Raw genomic sequence first — 13001 nt, 5'->3', positions numbered from 1 at the left:
ACTAGGCAATGTATGCAAGCAGAATAAGTAACACAACATAAAACAAACACAGGTGCTAACATGGATAAAAAAGTAGAAATAGGAACTTCATTCACTGACCACTTAAATGCACACTCTTATTAGGGTTTTATACTGCAAGCTCTCCCCTCATAATAAAAGTGTAGTTTTATGGACAGATTTGGAAAATATATGCAAATATTAAAGTTGTGGATGATGTTGCAAATACAAGAATGAATAAATCCTTGTAGGAAAAAAAAAAAGAAAGTTGTTGCTAGGAAAGAAATAAAGGGCACACTATTATTTTACACAAAAAACCAAAGGGAATCAATCTAGTAATACTGAGAAATTTTGATGTCATAAAATACCGGTTTTAATTTAAAAATAGGGTTGATCTTGATATGGTGGAAAAGCTTGCCATGAAGAAAAACTATTGTAGACATGGAGATGGAGGGGCAGGTCAGAATGTAGCCTGACACCTCACTTAAATATAATCTGTTAAACCTTGTTAAAACTGCAGGATCAAAAAATGAATTGCCTGATCAGTCTCGGCTGGAAAGAGGCTTCCATGAAATGGGAAGCCATTACAGGAGGGAGAGAAGTAAACAGGATTTTCATACTAGAATCCTGAATTTGAGCAAGTAACTGAAAATTGAAGCAAGAGGTATATTACAGATTGCATTGAATTTATGACATTAATTTTGGAAAGTCTCAAGCAAATTATGTCTATTTTATCTAAATATACAAATCAGTTAAAAAATAACTCAGTTGCCTTGAAAAAGAAGTTCTTCCACTAAATCCTATAACCACAACATTATTAATAGGACCCCATTTGATCTTTAGACTTTTCAGGAAAAATTATAGTTTTTTGAATTGGCCAAGGGTGTTCAATGCAAGAACCCTCCAGGACCCAAAGCAAAAAAAAATCTCCTACTCTACTAGACCAGTTTTCATAGGGAAATATACAGACTTTTGTCTTCTAAACAGTGTCACAATCACAGGAAAATAAAAAGCACTGACTGCACCTAAACTGATAATTTTTCAAAAACTTTATTTTACCTCTTTTCTCATTTTGAAAGAAATAGCAAAAAAGTAATCCTGATTTTGACTTTTTTAGACAGAAAGGGCATGGTCCCAAATATTACCATTTTACACTCCCAACAGCTTCCTTATTCTTATTTGGTGCTTCTTACGAAGGTCTAATTTACAGAGGTTAAATGTTCCATAATCTCAAAAAATTAAGAAGGTTGGTAGAAACTGAAATGAATTTTTGCTATTGCTAAATTCTAACTGAAGAGTTTTGGCTAATATTTAATACATTGCTATGGAAAATGTTTTTAAGCAAGAACAAAATACTGACATCTACTGGTGACCGGAATTACAGTTTGGTTTCACATTAAAAAAAATGTTTTAAGTGCACCATAAAAGAAAATAAACGGACAAATCACTTGTTAAGATTAATGTCAGTTACTTAATCCATTTTGAAGTGAGGCATATGTGCTAGTTTAATGAAGTAACACAAATCCAGCAGTTGGGTTCATTTCTCATTTCAAACTAGCAGAAAATAACTAATGAAAGCTTAAGGACTAAACATCTATTGCTTGGGCCTGTAACAACAGAGGAGTCCACCTGATGATTCAGTCTTTTGTTTTCATACAGCAGTTGTCTTTGAAAACACAAGGATTTAACTTGGCAGTGAAAAATGCCAACTTCAAATGTTGATATGCAGGATTGCAGAGATGATCTGCCCCATGTCCATAATCAGCATTGCTGGAGAGTGTCTCACAGTGGGATTGTGAGTTGACCAAAACAATCAAGATGTACCAAGAACCTGCTGATTATGCCCGTTTATTTTTTCCTATACACTGTTGGCTTTCCCCTTTTCCCAAATTTCAGATATGAGATTATTGGTGGGATTTCCATCACTGCTTCTCTTAAGACAACATGACTGTAACTGTTCAAGAGGTAACTGTTAATACTAGAAAAGCATCACCATTTCAGCATTTCCATAAAAGCATCTTCTCAAATAGGCAATAAAGGTTTTTAGAAGCCAGGTCAATTTCAGGTATAACTCTGATTACAAAATTATTTCACCTCTTTCCCACAAAACATGCTTATATTCTGGCCTCACTGAAACCATTTGTACTTCTACTTACTGAACTTTTTATTACTCATATTCAGCAACATCAGTTACAGAACTCAACTAAAATCCTTGGGTTTAACAACTGACACCATAATCCTCTCTGCACACATTGTACCTGAACACTTGTCTCAATTCCAAAGAGGACTCTGAAAGAATAGAACTCTGCAGAACAAAGGCTGTTCACATGACTGATTTCATTAAAGGATCAAAAATTGCATTTAGAATGGATTTAATTACAACAGGTTTGATAAGCTTGGATAAATGAAGCCTAAAACATCCAGCAATCTGATTTAGGCACTACAAGACTAATGCACATAAGACAATTTACACCAGATTTCTTTTTCCTTTACAACAAAGAACGTGGAAATGAAAAATAGGTCAAGTAACCTCACAGCAAGCTATTTCATCTAAGGGGATGTATGCCACTCCTAATTTTTTCTTAATTTTATAAAACACAAAGAAAATAAAGAATTGTTTATGCACACTGAACTTTCAGTGTAAGTTTCTTAAAAACCTCTTCTCTCTAGGCTTACACGTTACCAATCAAATTTCCCATTAGAATGTAAAGTACAACAGGCAGCTCTCAGGTCAGTGTGACCCACCAGCAGGTCAAGGGGACAGTCTGCAGAGGAGTGGCAGAGGAACAAGGAATAGTTAGGGAAGGAAAAACAGAGGTGTGAAGAACTGCTGCTGCAGGAACGGGGTGGGGGGGAATCCTGCCTTAGGAATTTAATGTCCACACACATTTCTGTTCTACTGCCACCATGTCACAACTATGCAATGGAATTCTGACAAAATCTACATTACAGCACATTCACTGGCTCTATCAAAATACTCACCTAAAATTATTCCAACTAATAATTAAATTGTTATGTTTTTCACTTCATAAAGAATGCATCTTTTTTTTCTTTGTAAACACACTACAGTCATATTGAAAAACTGCCTTCTTCCAAGTCTTTCTTATCACTTTTGCACCAAATGCCATCCAAACAAAAACAGCTGTTACACAAAAAGGTTGATAGTTGAAATTAAAGTAGTGATAAATCACAGTTTACAATCAGTACCTAACCACTGAAATAGTTTTCTATAAGCACACAAAAAGCAATTAGAAAAGAAATAGAATGAATTTGAAAAAAGGCACAACAAACCCCAATATTTTTAGTAAAATGCGGCAACAGAATATATAACAAGGTGCACTTAATATTATCTCAACTTACCTTTCCAAGATCTACAGCCTGTTTCAAAATATCTCTTTTTAGATCTTCTGCTCTCTTGGAATGAAAAGAATTACTTTGACTCTGGATGACAAATACAATTCCTTTTAATTCTGTAAACAAGAAAATAAGAAGATTTAAAGATAAAAGAAATTATTTTCTGATTTGCTCCGAAGTTAGTGAGAACTCACGTGTATGTAGGAATCTATTACACAGTAATACTCCTTTAATTATATAAATATTTCATGAAGTAGTAAAAAGGCATTATTTAACACACACACACACACACACACACACACACACACACACAAAAATCCAAACCAGCCCTTTTCCAGTTTCATTTAAAAAGAGCATGGCATGACTGGAAGATGTGCAGCAGTTAACAGCAGCCACATTCATGAGGTTGCTTTTTCTCCAAGACACCAGCACTCCTTGTAACCAGAGTTAAAAGGTGTTTGTCACAGACCAGCATCTCCCCTCACCAGGCAACACATGAACATGAAACAGAAAATCTGCTTCCCAAAAAAAGAGTTTAAAATCCTCCCCAGAAACAAACATCAGGCTGAGAGACACATACACAAGAACACTGAGCTGATATCCTTATCTAATATGACAGCACCAATATATCACATGTGTCTTCACAGTGTTTAAAGGAATCATAACTAAAAAGTTTAAACAGGAGAGAAAACTGAAAGAAATTTAAAAGAAAATAGTGAAGTAGCTTTGCAAACATTTATGGATTATAAAAGTGACTATTGTAAAATACAAATAGATGATGAAGCAGGTAGCCAAATTTTCTTGATAATAATCCTTCAATACTTGGAAATCAGAAAACAGGAAAATATGATCCCATTCAGAAGCAGAGCACAGCAGACAACAACAGAGGATGAGACAATAAAAGGAAGAGGACAGATGCCTTTTCCAGAACTCTTAGCAAGTTTGATCTATGCTGTTTAACCCACTCAAGACCATTAACTAAGCATCAATCAGTGAGGAGGATTGCTTGATCACAAAAGGCTGAACTTTACAGATAATGTGTAGAAAGTGTACCAAGAAACTCAGAAAATAATAACTTGAGACAGTGCCACAAGGAAAGAAACTAATGCCCAGGAGATCTGTATAGAATGTTGAAAATTGTGGAGAGGGAGAGAACTAAGTTCACACCAAAAAAAAAAACCAAGGAAGAAGGAAAGAAGGAAAGTGCTAAGAAGGAAAGAAGTAATCACAAGGAAAAAGAGTAAAACTGAGTCCATGAAGAAGGATCACAAGGAAAACATTGTAAACAGAAAGAGCATTAATTATCTGCACTAAGGTTATGAGAAGATTGCTGTGTCCAACACCTGAGGATTGATTACATTGCTTTGTTGCTTTGAACAGTTATTTGTTAATTTAGACCTGTGACAACTCAAAGCTGCAGTTAGATGTTTTTCTAATTTTCCCTCAATATTATTTTCCCTCAATTTATTAGCTTATTCATCAAGACAATTGTCAAATTGAATGAGGTTTCTGGTGATATATTACAGAGATGGAATAAGCATTAGTTTAGATATCAGTATTCATTTCACATTTTTCCCACACAGTGTAGGAATCAACAGTGTTCATGCTGTGAACCACCAAACAAACTGCTTAAAAATCCCATGCATAATAAAAACTTCTGAATAGCAACTAATTGCTACCTAGCAAGATCTTTGCTACATTTCCTGTGCAAAAATTAAAATCAGTGTGAAAACTGAAACTACACTTTGTTGATGCTGATGAGAGTCAAAGGGCTAAATCTACGTGCACAATCCCAAAAACACCTACAGAGACAAAAAGCAAACACTACCTTGTTTTTAGTAATTGCTGTTTTAGTACCAGTATATTTACAGATATGGAAGCATCTGAACTACACTTAGTTTCACTTATGGTACATTTAACAACACCTGTGATATTCCACACTAGCATACTTTGTAGGAGTGAGATAACATCTACTTTGATGATTAAATCAAATGGAAATAGTTTCCTGTGCTATAGGTAGTTTAAAGTACTTAGTAAAAAGACATATTCAGTGTATGAAAATGTCAACAGAGAATAGTTACAATACTGAACACCTCAATTGTTTCTCATGTTGAGAAACACCCAATGAAGCAAAAGAAAGAACAGTCTTTTGAAAGATTAATTTCCAAAAGTGCTACTGATCTGTATATAACAGTTGAAAAGAGAAGAATGAAATATCAGAGGAACTAAGAACCCTCAAGAACTACATTGTTTCAAGCCCCTACATTTTACCTATAGAAATGGGTTAAAAGACCTAAAAAAAAAAATCCAAAAAACAAACCTCAAACCAAAAAAACTTTATTACAAAGAGGCAAAAAAAATGATGTATTGCATGAGACCAGCAGTCCTTCTAATCCACTACATTTTTTTAACAGTAGTAATAAGAAAGACACCACAAAAGCCTTCACTTTCTCCAGTGCTCCTCATACACTCACAGCATTGACAAATACTACATTAGGAAATGCCTCTTTAAGAACAGGCAGAGCCAAGTCCTGAGGGTTTAGCAGAGTGAAAAGTCCACAGTTACAGTGCAAGTTAGGTGTGTTAACTTTTTGCCAGAAGGACATCAGACTGGTCTTCAGAGAACACAGAACCTTGCAGAATTTTTATTTTCATTATTTATCACTTGTCCAGCAGCAAGAAGTGGTTTTACCACTATTCTACCTATTAATGTTTGACGTGTTTCTTAAATACTTGCTTCTAGATATTACAAAGTAATTATAATTTGTTACAAGCAATTTACAATAACCTTAGTTATTACAAGTACAGTTAGAGCTTAGCAGAATGGTAAAATTCAGTTTCATCTTAAAGTGTTACAAGAACAGCTAAGTATAAAAAAATTTTATTTTAAACTATAGTGCACTATAAAAAGCAATTAATCCTTTTCACAGTGCAAGTGCACATGTTCACAGAAAACTTAACTACAAGAACTGCAAGTACAATTAAAGATTTAGAATTTTCTGTTTGATGAGACTACATGAACAAAGAAAAAAAAAAGTATTTGTGAAACAGCCCTATACTCTACTTACCTCTGCCTATTTTACTAATTGTTCTACTTTTTTCAGAGTTCTAGAAGAAAGAAAGAAAAAAAAACCAAGTAAGAATATACACAAAGCCTCAAATATTTCTACACTACTATATTTCTACTCCCAGCACACTGGGAGTCAAAGCACTCATCAGATTATAAATGTATACATAGAGGTTTTAACTCAAAAACTAATATGAAAAATAAAGTAAAATGTTATTCATCATCAAGAATTGCAGGAGATATCCTATATGCTTGCATACTATTACTCAGAAAATACAGGAAGAGTAAGAAAAAAAAAGAGAAAATGCTTTTCCATTAATCAATTTATACCAGAGCTCTTTAAATTATTACTAACAGTGTATTTTTTTCTTTATTATGTATCTCCTGAGCACTAGGTTTGGAATATGGAGTTCTACAATAAAAACACAACTATTCAGTATGGGAAAAAAACCCAACACACTCTATTAATTTAATCTACTATCAAGCTTCTATCAAAACTAAAGGAATCTATCAATTCTATCTATCAAATCTATCTTCTGCCAATTCTTAAAGGAAGACTCAAATGCAATTCATATCAAGACAAATATCAATAGGTTGTTGCACATAACATCACTCCACTGGAATTTACTCAGGTATGACAAACATCAGGTATCTCTGCACTGCCTTAGAAAGTTGTAGGAAGGAAAACAGAGCCTCCATTTGTTGCACAACCTATCCCAGGTGACAGCACCCCAGTGCTTTGGTTTGTCCACAGGAAAATCAAACTCAGCTTTACTAATTGCATAAGAATATTGTAAGACCTTTCTCGGTTCCAGGGTTTTAAGACCTTCAGATAGAAATGCCATACATTTCCTCAGTAATAAGCTCATACATGTTTTCCTACCCTTGAGACAAGTTCTATTCTAAATACTGAGCCCTCTTCCTTTTTTTAAATATCAGATGTATGTAATCCTTCTAGCTTTACTTGCATCAGATGATCTTTCCTCTGACTTTTACACTGATGAAAATGAAAAGCTCCAACTTCCCTGGTAGCCATCTGTAAAACCTTTCCAAAAATGACTGCAACTGCATCCATTCTTATGATCCTTTTCCTGCTGCCTGGGTCAATAAAGTTTAAAATATGTGTTATAAAATTAACTTATTTTGATATCTATATACAACACTGTCATTATATAGCACAGTTAACATTCAAAGCTAACCTGTATCAGAAAAAACACAGGAAGATTGATTTTCCATGCAAACAAAAACCTATGTGTTTTGTGGTACACTGTGTGAAGAATAAGCCATATTTAAAATTACTTTTATTAAAACACAAAACAATTGTTGCCTGTTATAGTCCTGTTAATATTATTTTTTTTTAAAAAAAGGAAAAAAAGGTATTTTGGCCTGAAGAAGTCTAGGAAGCACCTCTGAGTGCTTCTCATCTGAGGGGAGGTTTTGAAACTCTAAAATATTAGGAAAGCCTTCATAAATTATATCCTATATAAGAAGGTAACAGCTGGATTGAGAAAGTAATGGAATTTAACAAACAGCAATCTATCAGTAATGACAACAGAATGACAACAGTTTCCCAGACACTGTGGCAGATCAGCAGTTTGCAATAGGGATATTTTTCACCTAGAAAAATTACTGTAGTTATAGCAATCATCATCAAAACCAAAAATTATTTTGAAATATATACTTCTGACTATACTGCTATTGTACTTGATGTCAAATCACTAGATCTAAATGGCAGCTATAGATTCTAACCATTGATTCATTCCAGTTTTTTTTATTTTCCTCCCTTACATTTCTTTTATACATACACAAATATCTGTTACAAATATGTACTCATATAAAAATGGTAGTCAGAAGTCTGTGAAAGGACATGCATGCATACACACCTAACACTCAGGATGCTATTTAAAGCTAGGGCTAGCTCTGACCATTAGCTCTCCTCATCTGGTTAATTTGAAATTTCATACACGAGCTTTGCTTGAGCCGTGACCTGAGTGGTAATATGTAATAATGCTAATTTGGCAGAGAGGCAGCCATTTCCCTCTCAATGTATTCTATATTTAACAAAACCAAGAAGGAAGGAAAATGAATTAATTTGAATTAATAAAGTTTATACACTCAAAAACTTTGAATTAATAAAGGTTATGTACTCAAAAACTTTTCTCAACAGCTATAGTACTAAGAACTTATATGACCTAGAACAGAAAGACATCACATGAAATTTGGTACTACTGAAGTCAATAATTAAAATAATCAATGCCACAGATTTTAGGCTTTTTGCTCAGGTCTACTCCAGTTTATTTTATAATGTCTGTAAAATGTTCCTGCTCTAGCAACTAAAATTTATTACCTGCAGCACTGGAAGTTCAGTCTCATCTTCTGCACCTTCAGAAACTACACTTACAGCAAAAGCTGAAAGAAAAAACAGACTTCTTTCATATTACAGGAGCTCACTTTCACAACTGATGAAGTTCTGCAGCCAAAAAAACCCAACCCCTCTCCCCCTCCATCATTTAGGTAGATTTTTCACATTAAATTATACTGTATTTGTAATAATCTTTGTGAACATGAGAGTCTGTTCTTATGGAATTTATATATTTGCTGCATGAGAAGTCCCACACCATCACTGAAAAAAATCACTCTGATATGAAGCCAATTTTTCTTGGCTTCAAGGCAAATAAATGCCTTAAAAAAAAATCTGTTCAGTCCAGTAGCTCACTTGGTAACAGCCTAATGTGCTACCACATGGGAGACCTGCAGTGCACTGTTTTTAGGTTAAAGTTTGGATTACCAAAGCTTCTCTTGGAACCACAGAAACTTACAGTGGCTGACAGAAATTTCTATCAAAAGTGAAGATGCCTATCACAGGCTTTAAAAGCCACCTTTAAACAACATTCAAACTTGCAAATGTATGAGAACCCAAATAAATATTTACAAAAAGAAAAGGGACCCCACAGAACTAATCTGCACAGAGGTAGCATTATCTTAAACTATTTATAGTGACACCACCCTTTGCATACATTTCTGGTTTGTATTAGAAAAAGTAATCATAAAATGGGTTCTGGTGCTATTTTTTTTTGTTGTTGATGTAGTCACTTAATTTGTCTCAGTCTGCTCATTTGTAAAAGTAGTTCCATTTAACATAAGAAAGCCTTGCTAAGATTCTTCTTAAGAAATCCTTTCCTTAAAAGCTCTAAAGAGATGCAAATGAAAGCAAATTGTTACAATTTGGAAGGAATTCAAGATACTATTCTTCATGGTCAAATTGATGGCTTTCTTAAAAACTGGGGCAGAAAACAGATTCAAGTGGATTGTCTCACGACAAATTTAAATTATTTATTGCTTGAAATTGACTTCAGAGTGAATTGTTAGCCATTAACATTCCCTTGATGCGCTAGAAACCTACACTATAGGACAGCAAGACAAGATTGTCCTGGGTCTAGGGTGCCCCATCTCTGAACACCTACAGCATTATGCTCTTCCAGCTGGAGATCAACTTTCATCAAGTGTCCAGGAGCTGAGGTTCACAGTGACATCTCAGATCCTGATTAACCTGCATCTCAAACCACACAGCTAGATCCAGACATTCCAAAAATCATTCTACCACAGCAGACTCATGGTGGTCATAAATCAGAATCACAGAATATTCTAACTTGGAAGGGACCCACAACTCTCAAAGGAATGACCAATACAGGGATTGAATCCACGTTATGAGCACCAGGAACTAACCAACTGAGCAAACCTCAAGGTCATTTTCCTCCTTGCCTCCCAATATAACAGTATTTACAGATTCAGATAAGGAATAACTTCCCCTACACAAACCAGATCCACACCTTCTTCTTGGCACAATCCTAATTGTAAGATCAACACATAACATCCTTATTCCAGGAAATGTATTAATTATGTAGCATTAACCTGAAGAAGCGTCACCTCATGAATTCAGCTTATTCACAAGCCTAATTTTCAGTTTTTAATATACACCTGAGGAATTACACATGAAACCTAAGACAACTGTGACTGACAAGAGATGCTGCCTCTGTCACCACAGTGCATTCAATAACCCATGCCATACTGCTCCTAAGCTTTATAAAAGATTAACACACATGATCCTTGAAACAAATCAAACAATAATCAGATCACCTATTTCACATCACATCTTTGAGAGCACAGATAAAGCTCTTCAAGGAATTAATTAAACAACCTATTCATCCTGGTATTACAGAACCACAGATTTGTTGAGGTTGGAAAGGATCCCTAATGGTCATTTAGTTCAAACCCCCAGAACTGGATCCTTAGGATCTTGTCTAGTTAGGTTTTGATTATTTCCTACAACAGACTCCATAAACTCTCTGAGCAACCTCTTCCAGTGCTCATTCTTAACTAAAAAAAAAAAAAAAAAATCAAACCCAAACAACAAAATAAACAAAAACCAAAGAAAGAAGTAATTATGTTCAAACAGAATTTCCTGTATTTCAATTTGTGTAAACTGATTTGTGTCCTGTTAAGTACCACAGTCTGGGTCTATCTTCTTTATTGCATCCCACCAGGTATTTCCACATTGGAACTTCTCCTTGAACCTTTTTTTCTCCAAGCTAAACAGCCCCAGCTCCTTCAGCCTCTCCTTGTCTATCAGGGGTCCCAATCTATTAATGATGTTCACGGTCCTTTCCTGGACTCACTCCAGTATGTCCACGTCTCTCTTGGAGAGCCCAGATCTGGATGCAGCACCCCAGGTGTGTCACACAGTGCTGAGCAGACAGGAGGGGTCACCCCTCTTGCCCTGCTGCCAACTCTTCCCCCTGCAGCTCAGGGGGCTGCTGGCCATCTTTGCCACGATGGCACACTGCTGGTGCAGGACCAGTTTGCTGCATGCCTGCACTCTCAAGTCCTTCCCTGCAAAGCTGTTTCCCAGACAATGTGCCCCCGTGTGCAATGTAGCACAGGGTGTCTCTTTGTCAGAGGCCGGGCTTCACTGAACTCAGTTTCCCAAGTTTCCTGTCTGCCTGCTTCTCCAGCCTGCTGAGCTCCCCCTGAATGGCAGCACCACCAGCTGGTGCCATCAACTCCCCCTGCACATTTCATATCCTCTGCAAACTCCCTGAGGGTGCACACCCCACTGTTGTTAATGAAAGGTTAAACACTACTGGAGCCACCATGCCACTCATCAGAGCCCACCAAGTCAGCCAGCTTTCTATCCACTTCATTGTCCACAGGCATAGCCCATACTTCCATCAGTTTGTTATGACATTACAGGAGACAGGATTGAGCTCAAACTCCTTGCTGAAGTTGAGATGAAGAACACCCACTGTTTTCCCCACATTCATGAAGGCAGTCATGTCATCACAGAAGCCCTTTGGGTTGGTAAGCATGAGTGCCCATTCATAAAAATATGGTGGCTTCTCCCAGTCACCCTCTTGTCCTTCATATGTTTGTCTTATCCTTCCTTGTTTGGCAGTGATACTGAGGATTATTTGCTCCACCACCTTCCCAGGGACTGAGGTACCACTAGCCAACTTATCCTTGCCCTCCTAGAAGACCAGGGTGATGTTCTTCTAGTCCTGAGGAATCTCCCCCAGTCACCACCACCTTTCAAAGATTATCAAGTCTTGCACTGACATCATCAAACTCTGCCAGTTCTTGTATGAGCCTGCCATAAGGTCCTGTGGACTTCTGTATGTCCAGTTTGTTTAAATATTCCCTAAACCAGTCTTCCTCCAGTGAGAGTAACTCTTCTTTGCTCCAGACTTTCTCATGAGTTTCAGGGGCCTGGGTTTGCTGAAGGTGAGTCTTAATAATATCGATCAAGGCAAAGAAGGTTTCAAGTTCATTGCCCTCTTTCATGTCCTTCTTTTAACCTTGCCCTCCATTCATAAGAACGCCTATTATTATTTTCCCTAGTCTCCCTTTTGCTGATACGCCTGCAGGAGCCCTTTTCCTTACCTTTCACAAGTTGAAATCTCTCATCAGATTCAACTCCAGGTGGGCCCTGGCTTTCCTAATGGCATACCTGCACTCTCAGACAGTGTCTCCATGTTACCTGACTGTATTTCCATCTCTTGTGTGCTTCCCTTCTTATGTTTGAGCTTTCTCAGGAGCTCCTGTTTGTGCATGTGGGCCTCCTGCCATCTTTGCCTGCCTTCCTGCATGTGGGGATGCATCATTATTGTAGAACAAGAGCCCTGAAAACCAACCAGCTCTAACCCTGTCACACAGTGCAATTTCAACACTCACACATATAATTTATTCAACAAACCAATACAAGAAATGAATGCTAAAGTCTCTTGCTATATCATTATTCTTATTCCTTGTGATTTCACTAAGGCAGCTTCCCCTCCTTTTTCAACAATTAAACACATTAAAATGACTTGGTATCTTTTACATTAAGTATATCAGGAAGACTCTTTCCAGCTAATACATTTTAATAAGACAAGAACTGTTCAGACTATTTTTAAACTACTGAGAAACCATTCACAAAAGAGACTAACAGACCCTGAAGACACTGCCAAAAAAGCCTCAAGAGTCTTCACCCGACAGTAGTGAAGTTTTTCATGCACAGAGACTGCATGAATTTATCTTAGCAACACTC

The 13001-nt window shown here is 36.4% G+C and overlaps 1 protein-coding gene across 2 annotated transcripts in view; it reads right to left on the bottom strand.

Moving 5' to 3' along the window:
* B3GLCT (beta 3-glucosyltransferase) overlaps positions 1–13001 on the bottom strand; it is a 46079-nt gene that overhangs the window by 29138 nt on the left and 3940 nt on the right. The window contains exons 2-4 of one of the 2 annotated variants that reach the window (XM_066544885.1): positions 8766–8827; positions 6420–6459; positions 3358–3467 (exon numbers count right to left, since the gene is read on the bottom strand). In XM_066544885.1, the coding sequence (XP_066400982.1) occupies positions 3358–3467; positions 6420–6459; positions 8766–8827 (212 nt within the window). The remainder of the gene's footprint in view (positions 1–3357; positions 3468–6419; positions 6460–8765; positions 8828–13001) is intronic. The other variant, XM_066544887.1, reaches the window with a different exon arrangement.

Source organism: Molothrus aeneus, chromosome 2, assembly GCF_037042795.1.
Source record: "Molothrus aeneus isolate 106 chromosome 2, BPBGC_Maene_1.0, whole genome shotgun sequence".
NCBI lineage: Eukaryota > Metazoa > Chordata > Aves > Passeriformes > Icteridae > Molothrus > Molothrus aeneus.
This window is presented reverse-complemented; position numbering and strand designations above follow the sequence as displayed.